Source organism: Phascolarctos cinereus, unplaced genomic scaffold (assembly GCF_003287225.1).
Source record: "Phascolarctos cinereus isolate Bilbo 61053 unplaced genomic scaffold, phaCin_HiC Scaffold_4;HRSCAF=312, whole genome shotgun sequence".
NCBI lineage: Eukaryota > Metazoa > Chordata > Mammalia > Diprotodontia > Phascolarctidae > Phascolarctos > Phascolarctos cinereus.
Genome location: NW_027555847.1, coordinates 515,573,137 through 515,591,607, shown reverse-complemented (window position 1 = coordinate 515,591,607; position 18,471 = coordinate 515,573,137). Strand labels below are relative to the sequence as shown.

The 18,471-nt window shown below is 39.1% G+C and overlaps 1 protein-coding gene across 1 annotated transcript in view; it reads right to left on the bottom strand.

Moving 5' to 3' along the window:
* The window catches only part of RAB31 (RAB31, member RAS oncogene family), a 186,406-nt gene extending 167,935 nt beyond the window's left edge, over positions 1-18,471 (bottom strand). The window contains exon 1 of the mRNA XM_020985548.2: positions 17,936-18,471. Coding sequence (XP_020841207.1) covers positions 17,936-17,974 — 39 coding nt within the window. The 5' untranslated portion in view covers positions 17,975-18,471. The remainder of the gene's footprint in view (positions 1-17,935) is intronic.

The window sequence follows — 18,471 nt, the reverse complement described above, 5'->3', positions numbered from 1 at the left end:
AAAGTAAACACACCTCTGAACATACCATTGTAATCCACCTGTTGGTGCCCAGGGACTGACTCACCTTTGGAATGCAAGTACTGGATATGAAGTCAGGGGACATGGGTTGGAATTCCTGCTCTACTGTTTACTACCTGTGTGATCTTGGGCAAATCACTTCACCTCTCTAGGCTTAAGTTTCAACATTTATAAAATGAGATGTTAATATTATAGAATCTTTAAGGTTACTTTCTAGCATGAAATCCTGTTACCTTAAAAAGTCATACAATCTCTACAGTCAACGGGTTGTAGAAAGGAGATTCAGTATTAAATTGCATTAGTCTATAGTTAGCTCTTCTATTTGGACTATTATTAGCACCAAAGAAATGAAGTTTCAGCTCTTAAATAGGGTAGAAATTACTGCCTTAACCCAGGCAACAATATTGGAAATACATGTCATTTGTCATGATGGCAGTAAGTGAATCAGAATAAATCTCTACTGGGCTTTGCATTCTACTATAAATGGATCAAGAACACCATTCCTAATAGGATCCTGGTATTCAAGACCCTCTACAGCTTTCATTGCAGCTTCATTTCTCACTGCTCCCTACATATAAGAGCCAGCCAAACTAGTCTATTCACTACTGCCGTTATCAACTCTCCTCAACCTTTACACTTTCATGGATGCCCTTCACTTTCTTATCTACCTATTTGAACTCTAACCATCTTTCAAGGTATATTTCAAATTCATTCTGTTCATTGGAAAGAACTAGCCTCCCTCCCTTGAAATCCTATGCCACTTTGTTTCAACCTCCCATATTCCCAGGGACTCAACAGATTTGTGAGGTACTTAATACAACAAGGCTTTAGCCCTACTGCAGCTCAGAATGCCTAAACTCAAGCAATCCACCACCAGCCTCGGCCTCCTTTAGTAGCAAGGATTACAGGTAGATGGACTAGAATGTGGATATATTTGAGTCAGGAGACCAATCAGAAGGTTACTACAATAGTCCAGACATGAGATGAGAGGGATGACACTGTCAGAGGAGAGAAAAGTGAGTATACAAGAGATCCTACAAAGGTAGAATCAACAGGTTTTAACAAATAATTGGTCAAAATGCTATTCACCTCCAAAGAGAAGAAATGGGGAACTCTGAATACAGATTGAAGCATACCTTTTTTTTTTATTTTTCTTGGGTTGCTTTTGCTTGCATTTTCTTTTGCAAGATGGCTAATATGGAAATATTTTCCATGACTTCACATATAGAATCATTATCAAATTACTTGCCTTCTCAAGGAGCAAGGAGGGGTGGGAAAGAGGGAGAGAATTTGGAACTCAGTTTTTAAATGATTGTTAAAATATTTTTACATGCAAATGGGGAATATTTAATGAAATAGATAAAAATATACTTAAAAAACAATTTATTGGTTATGGAGGGGGAGCAAAAGACGGGGGAGGGGAAGGTAAGGAATTCCATTTTGGACATGTTGAGATATCTACAGGACATTCAGTTCCAGATGTCCAGCAGACAGTTGGAGATGTGAGACCGGATCTCAGGAAAGTTGTTACGGCTGAGTAAACAGATCTGAGAATCATCTCCATAGAGATGATAAGTGATTCCATGGGAACTGATGAGAGATTACCAAAGGACGTAGCATAGAAGAGATCTCACACAGCACAGAGCCTTTGGGAACAACTATGATTACTGGGCATGACCTGGACCAAGATCCAGCAAAGGAGATTAAGAAGGATTGGTCAGACTGGGCCACAAGCCTGAAATGCACCCTTCCTTACTTCACCCTCTTAGAATTCCTGGTTGGTTTCAATAGTCAAGCACCGTATTCTGTATCAGACCTTCCCCTGCTTTTCCAGCTGCTAGCCTCTTCCCCTGTGAGGCGATCTTGTATCTGTTTTACATGTGTTTTGTATATGTCTATATATGTGCATAGTTGCTCTTCTTCCTTAGAATACAAATTCTTTGAGGGCAAAGACTATCTTTTTTTATTTGTGTCCCTGAGCCTAGTACAATGGATGGCACCTAGTTGGTGTTAAATAAGTCCTTGTTAAATGCCCAGATTATAATACCCATTTTATAGATAAGGAAATTAAGGCTTAAATTGGTTAAGTGACTTGTGCAGGTCAAATAGTGTCAACTAGAATATGAGCTTGGGTATCCTAATTTCAAAAGCAGCACTCATTAGATGATACAGAGGATACAGCACTGAACCTAGAGTCAGGAAAATCTGACTTCAAATCTAGCCTCAGACACTTACTAGCTTTGTGACCTCAGGCAAGTCACTTAATTTTTCTTCTTCAGTTTACTCATCTATAAAAAGGGAAGAATAATAGCATCTACCTCCTAGGGTTGTTGTGAGGCTCATATGGAATAATATTTGTAAAAGCACTTAGTACAGGGCCTGGTGCATAGTAGGCACTATATAAATGCTAGTTATTATTATTGTTATTATTATTTATATCTTGTCACTGGACTTGCTGACTCTGGAGGAAAGACTGAGGCTTATGACTTAACAAAACTGTGCTTCCCTTAAATCCAATTCATTTGCAAGTGAAAATATCACCCTAGTGAAGCCATTGGTTCTCTTAGAGAATGAAGAAGGAACAACAAGAAGGAGGAAAATGTGCATAATTAACACTGTCTTCTTCACTCTTCTTTTGCCACTATGTTGGTTCCCTAAGAGTGTTAAGATATGCTGGATTTCTGTAAAGAATAAACTTAAGCTCACTGAGGAGATATGAGAAGATATCTCTTCACTCCTTTGCAGAAGTGGGAGTCTGTGACTGCATAGCACTGTATATAAGACTGATGTTTCAATGTGTTGATCAGTTTTGCTGAATTTTCTCTCACTTCCTTCTATGTTATAAGGAATGGTCCTTTGGGAGAGGGGAGGGGCATGAATACAAGGAAAACTAGGTTTGTAAAGATAATAATTTATTTTTTTAATATACTGGATTTCCCCCATTTTACTTTGCCAGTTTTCATTAGGGATGGTGAATAGGATTAACAATAAATTTAAATGTTTTTTAAAAAATGTAAATGTTAGTCAAGTCTTTAAAATTCTTTTGTTGTAGGAAGGCAGCATGGTATTGTGGAAAGGGTGCTGGATTGAGAGTCCAAGAACCTGGATTCAAGATACTGGCTCTGCTACTCATTATCTGTGTGACTTTAGGCAAATCACTTGACCTCTCTCTACCTCAGTTTTCTCATCTGTAAAATGAGAGGATTGAGCTCTATAATTTTATTTTGAAATTTTTGTCTTAATAAATGTTGATCAGTTGTTTTAGCCGTATCTGACTTTTTATGACCCCATTTGGGGTTTTCATGGCAAAGGATCCTGAAATGAAAAGTGCTACACGTTATAGGTAGCAATAATGTTTCAGGACTTTCCAAACTAGTCTCTTAAAGCTAAATATAGCCTTCATTGTTCCTGCCTCACTGTTTGACAAAAGCCAAGAAAACTGGAAAGCATTTTAGTAGATGAGTCCCAAATGAATATATGATTTAAGTATAAAAGGTCACAACATAACGAAGTGTAAGAAATGGCTATGGCTAGTGGAAGTATGAGTGACCAAACAAGTAATAAAGAGAATCAATGGATAATTTTGATTGCATGAAATTTAAAAGTTTTTCCACGAACAAAATCAATGCAGTTAAAATTAGAAGAGAAACAAGTAGCTGGGGGAAAAAACCTTTGCAATAGTTTCTCTGATAAAGGTTTCATGTCCAAGATATGTAAGAACTGATTCAAAAATATATAAGAACAAAAGCCATTCCCCAATAGTTAAATGACCAAAGAATATGAATAGATAGCTGTTGAAGGAAGAAATTCAACTTATCAACAGCCATATTAAAAAAAGAAAAATCTTAAAAAGAAATGTTTCAAATAATTACTAGAGAAGTTAATTTTTTTTAAAAAATGATGTTCTATTTCACATTCATCATATTGACAAAAAAATTTTAAAAAGGAAAATGACAGTTGTTGAAGAAACTGAGGAAAAACAGGTACGCTAACAGGTACATTGTTAATGAAACTATGAATTGATTAAGCCATTATGGAAAGCAATTTGGAATTGTACTCCAAAAGCCATTAAACTGTATACCTTTTGATCCAGTAATACCCTATTAGTTGTATGTCTCCAAAATGATTAATAGAAAAAGGAGGGTGAAAAGCCATATTTACAAAAATACTAATAACAGCTCTATTTATTGTGGCAAAGATCTAGAAACTAAAGGCATAGCTACCTATTGAAAAAAGCTGAACAAAATTATGGAATGTGAATATAATGAACTATTTTTGCTCCGTAAGGAAGGAACAATGAAAAGGGCAGTTTGGGGAAAATTTGGGAAGATTTATATGAACTGATTAAAGGTAAAATGAGCAGAACCAAAACTATTTATATAGTAGTAATATTTAAAAGAAAAACAAATTTGAAACACTTTAAATATTTGTTCAATGAAATGGCCAATCATGACTTGAGAGGACCAGTGATAAAGCAGGTTATCCACTTTTTCCTGTTAGCTGCAGAATGAGAGACAATTTTTTTTAATTTTTAGGTAATTGGGGTTAAGTGACTTGCCCAGGGTCACACTGCTAGTTAAGTGTCAAGTGTTTGGTCTGAGGGCAGATTTGAACTCAGGTCCTCCTGACTTCAAGGCTGGTGCTCTATCCACTGTGCCACCTAGCTGCTCTGAGACAAATTTTTGAACATGACCAATGTGAGAATTTGTTTTCCTTGACTATATATTTTATATATATATATATATATATATATATATATATATACACACACACACACACACACACACACACACACACACACAGACATAATATATGTATATCTATACACATACATAGGTTTATATGCAAGTATAGATATAGATATAGATAAATTTTTTTTTATTTTGTTTTTCTCCTTTTTTGATTGGGGAGAATTAAGGGCACAAAGAAAGGGCTAGCAATAGTATTGTCACAAAAGAAGAAAGGAGGGTCATTGAATTTTTTTTTAATCCATAAAATTGAAGAGAAATTCAGAAAGAAAACACAGACAAGCAGAAAAGCTTTGAAAGTAGTACATTAAATTTACTATATACTTAACATAAAATGCAAGTCCTGATCTGCATTAGGAAGAGAGTTTCCTCCCTCCCTAGGTATTACCTACAGTCCTACACCAGTGAAATCACAGGTCTGGTCCTATAATATATATCATTATCATCATTGTCATTATCACTCCATTGTAAAGACTTTGGTAATCTGCCATGTGTCCACCTTCTAACTCAAAGTCCTCTCTTTTAATGGAATCATTGCTATTTTCACAGCAGAAAGGGGACAGTAGTTGAAGGCTTGATCACTCTAGCAACCAGGAAAGACAGAGGCTTCCAACATTCCACTCCACAGAGACATCTTTAAGAAACACCTTCAATTTTTGGCATAAGTATCCAGAGTCACCAACTCTTAACCATAGGGGTCCATAATGCATCCAACTTAATCCAGGGAAAGATATAATCAATCAGAAGCAAATATTGCAGAAAAGCTTCTGAATGGGTCCTAATAAAACAGCTGGCTTCTGGAGCACAACTCGTATACAGATGTAGAAAAAGTACTGGAAAGAAACCAAGATTCTGACTCCTCCTTTGTGAGTCACAATAGAATTTTAACGAAAGCACAAAGGGCTAAGCTTCTACAAGCTACTAATAAAGAAGAGAGGGGAGTGGAGGGGAAGAGAGCGGAGGGGAGGAGAGGAGGAGAACTTTGGCTCTATTTGGGCCTGTTAGCCTAGAAGTTGTAGAAATGTCTATATTAACTAGCTGTCAAGACAACTCAAAGGCCAAATATAAAATTCTTCAGGATCCCAACCAGCAGGAGCTTTTAAACATATCCATCTCCACGTACTACAGAAGAAATAATAGACTAGGAGAAAATCCCTTACACCTCCTTCTTCTCCATATCGTGTGGTAGTGGGGGTTAGAAACTGCATACTGGGAAACATTTGGGGGTTTGAAAGTCTACTGCCTGAATCTCTCTTTTTTGGGGCTTTTAAAAGATAATAATAAAATGGCTAACAATAGCTGAGATGCTCACAATAATCTTGGGAGGTAGGTCCTTTATTATCCTCATTTTACAGATGAGGAAACTGAGGCAAACAGAAGTTAAGTGACTTGCTCAGTCACACAGCTAGTAAGGGTCTAAGGCTGGTTTGAACTCAGATCTTCATGACTCCAGGCCATGCTCTGTCCACCATGTCATATTTTCCTAACTCATTATTTTTAAGGTTATAATCCAAACCATTTCCTAACACTAGTGCAAATTAACAACCTATGTGCTTTATTTTCTTTTTTTTTCTTTCCTTTCTTTTTTTCCCGACTGGGTCTCCCTATCTCACCAAGCATGGAAGTGCAGTGGCCACTCACAGATTCAATGCCAGTACTGATTACCCAGGAAGTTTGATCTGCTCCATTTCCACCCTTTTCCAGTTAGCCTTTCCTTGGACAACCTAGTGGCCTCTTCCTTCCAAATACTTAGCATATTAGTGCTAGATACCCTAGATACCCACCAGCTTCAGCCTCCTCAGTAGCAGGGACTAAAGATCCACACCACCACATGCAATAACACTTTACAGTTTTCCCTTCCACATTTTGGGGGGCTAGGGGTACAGCGCACCAGCGACCTGGAAAATCCACGTAAAATTTTTTGGCCCTCTTTTTGTACAAGAGAAGAAGTCTGAATTCTTTTTATTTTATGGGTGTTTACAGTACCTTATTCTAAAATCTGAGTCAAGTATTTGGTCAAAAGCTCTGTGCTGTCTGCTGCTTCTACAAAATTGCCAAAAAATTCCCATTTTATTTCTTATGCCAACCCATGACATATCAGAATGTCAATAGGGAAAGTTGTGATGTGGAAGGGATAACTGTACTTTCTATGTGACAGGCAAAAATGAGAGCCCTGTGGCTGTGGATGCCTGACAAAGACACTTCTCATCTAATTTTTGCTCACCATATCAACTCTACCCTTCTGAATGATCATCTCAGGAAACACCATGAAAATGACTTTGATTCTGCTGCAGCTCTAGAAGAACTCTCATTTCTAGAGAAAGATCTGAGCTGACCAATCACCAAAGAGAACCATGGACCAAAGTCTTGCTCTCACCCAAGCACCTCTGGGTTTGCCTCTGACTGAACCCTGTGCCTAGAACAGCCGGGACCACCCTAAACCAGCCTAAACTAATCCTGGGAATTCGACCTGCACCAACATCCTGCTTCTTTGTTCCATCTATTCCAAAAACTCCCCTCCCCTAAACTACCTTTTTGTCTCCCCTAACACCAATGTGGCTTTAGTCTTTAAATACAGCTCAGTAATCCTATACAGATGGGCACTCTTGTACTTCAATACTTGCAGTGTCCCAGTGTGCTCATCCTTGGGCAATTCCACATTAAAAATGAATTTCTGTTTTTTAATGCCTGATACCTTTGGTTTTCTTTATACTGAGAGTGGGGTAGATAGCACATTCACAGATCCATCAAACCTTCTGCCACTTGTTTAACTTACTTTCAAGAAAACTTCAGAGATGAAAAATTGAAGTTGAATATTTTCAACAGGTAATTTAAGTAAACCCAAATGATGCTTTTAAGTCCCTGGATTTCCAAAACCACTGAGCAGCTAGTCAAGGATAATTAACTGGGCATTAATGTTCCATACCAATCCCATTCCAGTGGTCACTATGCAATACCAGGAGCTCAGACAATCCAACTCACTGTAAAATCCTGAAGACACAAGAAATCAAGGGCCTAGGTAGTGGGTATTCCAAGCTTAAGTGAGACAAACAAAGGTATCTCAAAGGATGTCAATATGCCTCATTACTACCTCAGGCAGCAACACATGTCCCCAGTTTCAGAAATAAAGGCCTCTTGGTAGATATTACTAAGCAGGAATATGCAGGTAAATTTAAAAATCAGCTTTCTTTTAAAAAAATGTATGCAGGACACACTTTTAAGTTAAATCTGCATTATCAATCAACATTTTCTACATTACTTTCTTAAGTTTAGACAATCAACAAGGCAATAACTCAGGTCTTGATTTATAACATTTGCTGATTTCTGAGGTATAAATGCTCACACTGATAGTTTAACTGGTTACAGCTAGCTCTAGCACACCTTTGTTACTAAGAGAAGGGTGGACCCTTACAAACATGAAGCTGAGGATAACTGCCTGGGTTTCTTGTGTCTCTCTATCCTGAGTTTTAGCCTAGAACAATGCTCCAAATCTTCATTAAACCACTTAAACACTTGACCAGTTGTGATTCTGCCAGTTCTCTAGTAGAGTCTCATGAGCTGATATTTTCAAGGTCAATTTGGCACTTTTTATTTTTCTCATTTTTAGCATCATTAGATATACTGGGGTATCTGAGTATTTAAGAAAACAACGTGGAAACTTGGAGTGTTTGGGTTGTACTGTATACCTCATTTTTAGGTATAAATGAGACATCAGATAGCGCACGAATACCACCATTGTTTATAGTCCTACTGAGAAAGGCCAATCAGGAGAGAAATGTAAGTCAGAGAGCATAGGTTAGAGGTTATTGATACATCAACTAAGATAAGGTTACCAAAGATAGCATGAAAAATGCACTGGATTTGGAGTCAAAGGACTTGGGTTTGAATCTTGGCTATGCCCTTACTATCAGTGTGACCCTGGGGCAAGTTCTCTGGGTTAACTTCTCTGAGTTTCTCTTTCTTTATCCATAAAAAAAAAAATTAGTAAGGATTAGATTTCAATTTGGAATGATGCAAGGAAAGTGTTTAAAATGGAAGATGGTCACTTGAATAGGAGGTAGACCATCCAACTCCCAAATGCCTAGTCCAACAAAACCCTGAAGGGTGCACCAGACAGAATAAAGATCAGATCAGAAAACCCAATGAGAACCTACAGTGTCTTCTGACAGAAGAGGTCAGCCAGAAGCCCACAGGCAATAGGAAGCAGGGCCTACCAACAAACAGGGCAGAATAATCTTCCAGTTCAACTAGAGGCAGCCACAGAAAGCAGCCAGCTTGCAAAGCTCTGTGTCTTGAGGCAAAAAGAAGGAAAGAAGGAAGCAACCATTTATTTTTTTTGGTTTTTTTAGGCAATTGGTGTTAAGTGACTTGCCCATGGTCACATAGCTAGTGTCAAGTGTCTGGTCTGAGACCGGATTTGAACTCAGGTCCTCCTGACTTCAGGGCTGGTGCTCTATCCACTGGGCCACCTAGGTGCCCCTGGCAGCAACCATTTATTAAGCACCTATTGTTTGCCAGAAACTATGAATAAAAGAAGGGGAAAGGAATAAACATTTTCCATACTACCTGTGTCAGGCCCTGTGCTAAGCACTTTACAAATACTATCTCATTTGACCCTCCAGTCAACCCTAGGAGGTAGGTGTAATATTAATCCCCATTTTACAATTGAGGTAACTGAGACAGACATACATTAAGTGACTTGTCCATGGTCATATCCCTAAGTACGGAGGACAGATTTGAATTCAGGTCTTTGTGAGAGCACTCCAACCTCTGTGCCACCTTGCCGCACAGCAGCAATACTAATGGTCTTAGCTGAAAAAGACCAAGGGTGGTCAGAAAGCTTTAGGGTGGAGACCTTGGAAGTGCCAGCAACTGACAGCAACCAGCAGTAAGGACAAACAGCAGGGCTTAAACCAGGACACCCCAGGCCCAAGGATGCTGAAGTCCCTAGTACTATGTCTTGAGAATCCAGACAGGACACTGAAGGTGTAGTATTTTGAACTTCAAAGACCCAGCTGGGACTAATGTTAGGATAGAGATTGGTGCCAAGAACCAAGATGACTGAAGGTGAAACCAAGTAGGGCCGGACTCCTCCAGGCAATACCAATAGCAAAAGCATAGCAGGAGATTAGGTATGGCTCTAGAACAAAGCCCCAATTCAGGAACTAAAGCTGGAGAGATGAGTAAATTAAAGAAAACACCAATTAGTAGTTTTTTAAAAAATTATAAATCTAAAGATCTCCAACAGAGAGATCCATAACTACTGCAAAAAAATCAAAGAAAAAATAGGCTTTCTATAAAACTTATATGAATATTAAGAAAAAATGAAGCAAGAGCTAAAAAAAGTGAAATAAAAGCTCTTGAGGAAAGAACTGGACGGAAAATAAATAGCTTAGAAGAGTACATGGTAAACTTTACTCAAGAAATGGCATCCCAGAAAACCAGAATAGTTCAAACAGAAATCATGTCTCATGACTCTATGAAACAGCAAGAAATATTGAAACAAAATTAAAAGACTGAAAAAATAGGTGAAGATGTAAAACACTTGATATCAAAAACAAATGAGCTAGAAAATAGGTCAAGGAGAAATAATTTAAGAATCACTAGTCTTCCCAAAAGAAAACATGATTTTAAAAAAAGCCTGGATATCATTATATTTCAGGAAATCATCAGTGATAACTGACTAGAACTGTTAGAAGTGAGGGGCCAAATAAAGATAGGTAGAATCTGTAAATTATCTCCCAAAAGGAAACCCAAAAGGAAAAGCACTAGGCATGTCAGAGCCAAAATCAAGAGTATTCATGTTAATCAAAAAAAAATAATATTGCCAGTAGCTAGATGGAAGCAGTTCAAGTATCTAAAGACTATAGTCAGTATCACACATGTGTTAGAAGCTTCTACTATAAACAATAAGAGATTACTAAAGACAAAAGATATAGGCTTACAATCAAAATAACTTACCCTGCAAAGTTGCACATAATTCTACATGGAAAAAATATATCTTTAATAGAATAAAGGACTTTTCAAGCATCCCTGTGGAAAAGACAAGAGCTGGGTAGTAACTATGAAATACAAACATGAGGATCAAGAAAAATCTTAGAAAGCTAAATTTATTTGAGCAATTGAAAGGGAGCTGGCAGATGATCTATTCTAGAGCTAACACTTCAATATGGGGATAAAAACAAGAGTTCCTTGAGAACCTCAATGATATCAAAGTATACTGAGAGAATTGAATAAGAAAAAACCAAGAGGTCCAGGAGGAATAATTCTATTTTGAGGATCTAAAAAGGGGGAATTGGAGGAAGTCTACAGGAAAAGGTTGAAGAGGGGAAATAGGAGAACTCTACTGTTATCAAAGAGAAAGGAGTATTCTTTCTCATAATTGGAAAGTGTGAGAAGAGTATACAAGTGTGGGAGGAATGCGTATTAGGTGAAGCTCATTCTTGTCTAAAATGGCAAAGGAGACCTGAACAAATGAACACAAAAATTTGATGTAGAAAAACATCCAACTCAACAGGGAAAAAGTAGAGATAGGGGAAACGAAAGTCATTATGAGGGAGGAGAATACTAATGATGAAATATCAGCAAGCAAAATGAGCTTTCTGATGAGGAGAGAAGTCAAGATTCAGAAGGGTGTTTTGGATAGACTTTACACAGCTGGGATAGGCTGAACAAACTGTGGTACTCCAATGTAACTGAACATTGCTGCACTGTTGACAAATGATGAAAGAGAGATGATTTCAGAGACCTCGGTGGCATGAACTGACGGTGAAGAAGCAGAACCAGGAGAACAATTTATTTAAGAACTGCAACATTGACTTTTTTTAATGATTTTGAAAGCCTCAAGAAATCCAATCAATGTAGTGACCATCCAGAAGACCTATGATGAAGCATGTTATTTCCCTCCTAAGAAAAAGGTGAAAGCCACAAGGTACAGAAAGTAGCATATATTTTTGCACATGGCCACATTACAGATTCATTTTGATTAACTGTGTTTATTTGTCATAAGGAATTTTTTCCTATATTTTCTCAGTTAATTGGGAGTGGGAAGAGATTTGGCAAGAAGTTAGCAATACTAATGCCAAAAAAAGAGGCCCACTAAAATGATCTTTAAAATGTACAGAAGAGAACAGAAGGAATTTCAGGAGGAAGCACAGACAAGTAGTACTTTGGAAAATAATGTGTAGTGAGGACCTGAGTTCAAATTCAACCTCAGACCCTTGACATTTACTAGCTGTGTGATGCTGGGCAAGTCACTTAACCCTGAATGCCTCATCAAAAAAAAAAAAGCAAAGAAAAAGAAAATAATGTGTAGAACTCATATATGTGTGTATAACAAGTGATATAAAACGGAGATTCACAGATGAATAGAGGATCCCCTTTTTATTTCCTGCTATGTGTATGGAAATGATCCTTTTTTGGTGCTAAAATTCAGAATTTTTAAAAAATGTGAAGCACTTTGTCAACCTTAAGGCACTAAAAAAGTGATTATGCTGTTTATATTCTTTGACCATCAATCTCATTTCTGAGCATACACACTGAGAAAGTAGACTTCATTGATAAGCAAGCATACTATGTGCCAGGCATGCTAAGCCAAAGACAGAAACAGAATATATATATGTATATGTGTGTGTGTGTGTGTGTGTGTGTGTGTGTGTGTGTGTGTGTGTGTATATATATATATACATATATATGCATTTATATTATATAAAGACAGAAACAAATGTCCAGGAGACAACAAAATGCCTATAGTAGCACTCTTTGTGACAGCAAAGATCTATAAACAAAGTGAGTGACCACTGATTAGGAAATGGATAAAAAAAAAAACCTGCCATGGTAAATGAATGTAGTGTAATATTATTGTATAGTAAACAATGAAGAATATAAGAAATTCAGAGAAACCTCAGAAGATTTATATTAATACAGAGAAAACTGAGCAGAACCAACAAAAACATACACAATGACTACAATAATATAAATTAAAATATCACTAAAAAGAAAGATGGACTATGAATAATGGAAAAAAACACTGAAAGTTCCAGAGAAAAGATAATGAAACATACCTCCTTTCTCATGGCAGAGAGGTGTGACAGAAGGGAAAGGGAAAAAATAATAGGTTTTCCTTTGAGATGTTTTTGCTTAATTGTTTTTTTGAAGTTTGTTTGTTTGTTTTTATCACTGTCATTGAATCCCAAGTAGTGATTCTATCTGGAGAAGTAAAAGGAAATTATTGTAATGTAAAGACAAAAACCATCAAGAAAATGTACTTTAAAAATAAAAAAAAAATAGGGGCAGCTAGGTGGTGTGGTGGATAGAGCATCGGCCATGAAGTCAGGAGGACCTAAGTTCAAATCTGGCCTCAGACACATAACACTTACTAGCTGTGTGACCCTGGGCAAGTCACTTAACCCCAACTGCCTCACCAAAAAACAAATAAATAAAATTTGTAAAAACTGTTGGCTAAATGGCCTTTCAGTTCTAAACCTTTGAACCTGAGACATGTGCCTAGAAGAGGCTTCAAGACTACAAGACCACAGAATGATGTTGAACAAATAAGTACTAGGTTAATAATATCTGTCCTCAGTCTAAATAAAGTAGAAAGGTATAATAACACTTACGGTCAGCCCAACCTGGAGCAGGAGGAGTAGGCAGCCATCCAAGCGGGATGATTAAAGAGGTGTTACAAGGCTCCACCTTGGAAAAAATTTCTCAGAGACTGCCCTTCACTTTCCACTGGAGTCCCTCCAATGAACTAGATTACAAAGGAAAGACATTGTCTCCAGGAGGCCATAAAATGTGTTACTTGGAAAAAGAGAATGACACCTGGGAATCTCCTTTAATTCCCTTCCATTATTCACTATTTCAATGCATTTATGATCTCATCAGTGTGGATAATCTCAATAGAAGAGATCGTAATCCATCCATAAATCCTACAGGTAGGCTCTACCCACCATTCAGAGAGACCTCCTCTTAAATTTCCTGACATTATGTGTGTACCAATGTAGCACAATGACTATCCAACCATTACCATACTCTCTTGCCACATGACCATCTTTCCTCCTTTTCCAGTATTTATGATTTCTTCTATATTTCTTTCTGCACATGATACATTGTAGAGACAGCATGTTGGATTGTGAGGTCAGGAAGACCTGGGTTTATATCACTTACTAGACTCATGTCAAAGAGCAAGTCATTAACCTTTCTAAGCTCAAGTTTCCTCATCTGAAAAATGGGAACAAAAACACCTATAATATCTACCTTGTGAGGTTGTTATAAAATGCTTTGCAAATCCTTTTGTTTAAGTTTTATTGATGTGTTTTCTTTTTATATTACAAACATTCACAGCTTTCCCTCCCCCAGGATAGTTCTCTTGTAATAAAGTAAAACAATTGAGCATAACTAACAAGTGACCTCATCTGAAAGTACTTGCAATATTCCACACCTGTATCACCCCCAATTTCTTTTTATTATTTAAATTTTTTTTAATTAACAGAAATATATTTTTTCTTCTTCCCACTCCTCACTACATTGGAGAAAAAAGAAAAAGCCAATTTCTTTTAAGAAATATGCATAGTCAAGTAAAACAAACTTCCTCCTTCTTGATGACTTTGAGAACACAACAAAACCTACTCCTTTATTTGCCTCTACAAACATTTAACCTATGAGCCATCCTTATATTTGGTTGTCTTCCTCCTTGTCTTCTAGTTTCATATACAGGGGGAAATATCAATATTGCTATAACTGAGTTTCTTCAGTAGTCTATTGACTGAGATCTTAGGGCAAGGACCTCACATTTAAAGGATCAACAATTAAGGTTTAGAAAAACTCTGTAAACTATGTAATCCTTGGTACTATCTGCTCTCTGTTACCCTGTCATTTTGACTACAGAAGCTGATAAAGGACAATGAGGATTGACAGAGGGCCAATTTGCACTTTTCTTTTGTTTCTTGGTTTACCATGACTAAAGAATCCATCATTTAATGAATGGCCAGCATACTGGCAATGTGCCTTTCCATCCTTAGCTCAGCCTGTCCTTGGAAAGCAAACTCAATTGCATTAGAAGCCAGCCTTTCCAGTATAGTAAAACTCACCAAAGTTTACACTTCACTGGCATATCCTTCAGGAGCCCAGGATTATTTCCACATCCTGATGAAACATCAAAATTGAACTCCCATTACACACATTAATTCTCAGATTAACTAAAAATCATCTTAGAATCATAGGTTTGCAAGTGATAGAACTATGGATTGTAATACTGGAAAGGATCTCAAAAGATTTCCTAGTCCAGCTCTCTACAGGTAAGGTATTATTATCTCCATTTTATAGATAAGCAACAATATCACACAAGAGAAGAATAGTACTCAAGTCTTCTAATTAGCAGTAGAGAACTAGATCCTTTGGGACATAAAAAACTATTAACCCCAAGAGGATCTATAATTCTGTGAGTACTTTATACACAGTTCTGGGCATCATACTTTCAGGGAACCATTATCTAACCAGAGCAGGAGTTACTGACTTTTCTGTGAGTCATGGACCCCTTTGGCTGTTTGGTGAAACTTATAGATTCCTCAAATTAATGAAATTTTAAAATTCATAATTGAAGGAATGCTATATTCCAGTTAAAGGTTAATGAAAATAAAGACATTTTCTTCTATCCAAGTTCATTGACCTCCCCCCACTCCAAATCTATCCGCATACCCTTTGGGAGTCTGCATAGACAAATTAAGGACACCTGAAGCAGACAGTATCTAAAAGAGGGTGACTAAGGGCAGATGGGGCAGGTAGGTGGCACAGTGGACAAAGCACTGGGTCTGGAGTCAGGAAGACTCATCCTCCCAAGTTCAGATCTGGCCTCAAACACTTACTAGCTGTATGACCCCAAGCAAGTCACTTAATCCTGTTTGCCTCAGTTTCTTCATCTGTAAAATCAGCTGGAGAAGGAAATGGCAAACCACTCCAGTATCTTTGCCAAGAAAACTCCAAATAGGGTCACGAAGAGTCAGACACAACTGAACAACAAGATAAAAGGGGAAGGGGTTTGGAAATCATGTTATATAAGCAACAGTTGAGATGGAAATGTTTATACTGGAGAATAAGACTGAGTAGGAGCATGATGGGTATAAAATACTTGAATGGCTTTTATGTGAGGAAGAAACTAGATTTATTCTAGGGTTCCTTCAGAGGACAGAGTTACCTAGTGAACTGGAAAAAGCATTAGATTTAAATCAGAAGACCTGGATTCAAATCTAGACTCTGCCACTACCTATTTAATTTCAGACAAGTCATTTTATCTCTTGAGGCCTGTTTCCCTCTCTGTAAAATGAAAGGATTAGATTAAATTCTGTCTAAGATATCTTCCTGTTCTAAAATCCTACAATCCTTTGTCTAAATCCTTTGTCAAAGGGGAGTCACAAAACAGAGCAGTGAAAACTTGGCCTTCTTCATAGCTTTCCCTACAACCAGCCCTAGTCATATAACCTAAGTATGCTTCCAATACTTTCAACTACTTAAGGTACCACATTCCTTCTAGGTCCTTGATAGCCTTTCTGAAACTGAAATGATCCCTCAAAAGGAGACGTAAAATTCCTGGAATTTATGTCTGGACAATATTAGAATCTCTGGCATAAGGCTGAGGAAAAAAAGAACCTACCAATGTGCATTCTGATAAAAGCCACTGGAGATGGACTAGAATAACACACAAACATTTAACTTTGCACAATTGGGTGAAAGAGACTGAGGGGGTCTTTACTGAGGATATGACAAAGGTTATATGAGAAGAGAAGGCTAAGTAAGCTAAGCCATACAATCCAGCCAGAGATTTCAGAACCCTCCTCAAAACACAATCTGGAGGGCACTACAGTTTTGTAAACACAAGTCTATCCTAATGTTCTCCCTACAAAAGCCACAGGGTGGATAGAGACTTAAAAGATCATTTCCTCTTATTCACTTCTTGGAAATCTACTGACAGCTCATAGTTAACATTTCTTTGAGGCTAACAAGAATGAGTGTTCCCTTTTGCTGCTTTTGGTGGTGGAGGGAGGCAGTTTTCTTGGAGATTAGTTGGACCCAGCTAGCAAGAGTCCACAGATGTCAAAAGCTGCCGCATCTTTGCTGGGGGCGGGGGTGGGGGGGTTGCCAGGACACTGTCCTTTTTAAAGAACCATCTCTGAGGTAGGGAGCAGGGACGGGTGCCGAGGTGGGATGAGATCAAACAGAAAAGCCCTAGATCCTGAACTCCGGGCGAATGTCCCGTTGGAACTTTCGGAGCTGGCCCTCCTTGTGAATGATACAGGCCAGCCACTCCACTGGCTTTTCCGTCCTTGGCAGCTTAAACAGAGTTCTTCTTTATGCTAAGAAATAAGATTTGAGAAAGAGGGGAAGTAGTAGATGCGTGTGTGTGTGTGTGTGTGTGTGTGTGTGTGTGTGTGTGTATGTGTGTGTAGGAGGGGGGAGGACGAAGCCTTTCTTAGCCTGCTGTTTTATCCACGACACAAAAGGCTTCCAGACCAACCACATACTTTCTTTATCCACCCTCCCAACCACTACCGTACTCTGAGTTTAAAAACACTAATGGATATCTTAACCTGAGTTGTTGTTGTTTTTTTAAGTAAATAAATAAACGAAATCATTCCCAATGGGATGAAAGAGAATTTCAGGCTACTCTGAAAACTAATTTACTTTCAGCCGGAAGGAAATTATCAAAGGCAATGAAGAAAGCCCCTCCAACAAGGCTAGGAGTAAGGAGGTGGAGGGAAAAGCTCTCCAAAGATGGAAACGGGACTCCCCGGTACCCTCGCTGGCTGATGGAGAGCGGCTCCGGGGGCACTATTCCCCGAGGAGACCCCTCCAGTCCCAGGGCAGCCCAGTTACAGGAAGCCAGTCCGGCGAAGATAGCCAAAAGAGGCAGGCACCAAGCCAAGAAAGCTCCCTGGGCCAGCTTCGTCCCGGGACCCCAGCTGGGGCGGGGGGGAGGGGGCGGAGGTGACGAAGGCCAGAAGGCAGTCTAGGCCCCCCGGCTTACAGGGGGCTGGGGGGGCGCCTGCGGAAGCATCCCCCCTCTCCGGGATAGCGGAGGGGGTCTCGAGGCCACGGCCGCCCCCTCTTGGCTGGAAAAAGCCGGTCCCTTTAGCTAGTCTCCCCTGGCAAGAGCCGCTGGCGCCAGGACTCACCCCGAGAAGACACACTTTCAGCTCCCGTATCGCCATCATCTGCTTGGGGCTGGGGCAGGGCAGGGGGATTGCATTCTCCGGGAGGAGTCCCCCGGGTGTCCCGCGCAGCCAACGCCGCCGCCGCCGGCTCCTCTCTACTGGTCGGGCTCTCTCTTTCTCTCTCTCTCTCTGTCTTTCTCTCTTAGCCAACCAGGGAGCGGAAACCAGCTGCTGCTATTTCTGGGCAGCCCCAGCCCCAGCGCCGCCACCACCACTACCACAGCCTCCACAGCAGCCTCCGCGGCCGATCACATGCCTACAATGCACATCTTCTCTCCGAGGCTTCGGGTCTACCAGCTCTCGGACCCTAAACTCTAACGAGCTTACTAGCCCAGAAATCAGCCGAGACGCCCTCTGGGGTTCACTCAGCACCCGAAGCAGACACACCTCCGTTGCTATACGTGACACCCCTAACTCAAAACAAGGTTGCAGTCCAAATCCCCTAGACTCCTCGTCCCCCGCTGCCCCAAATCTCGACAACCTAACTCAACCCCAGT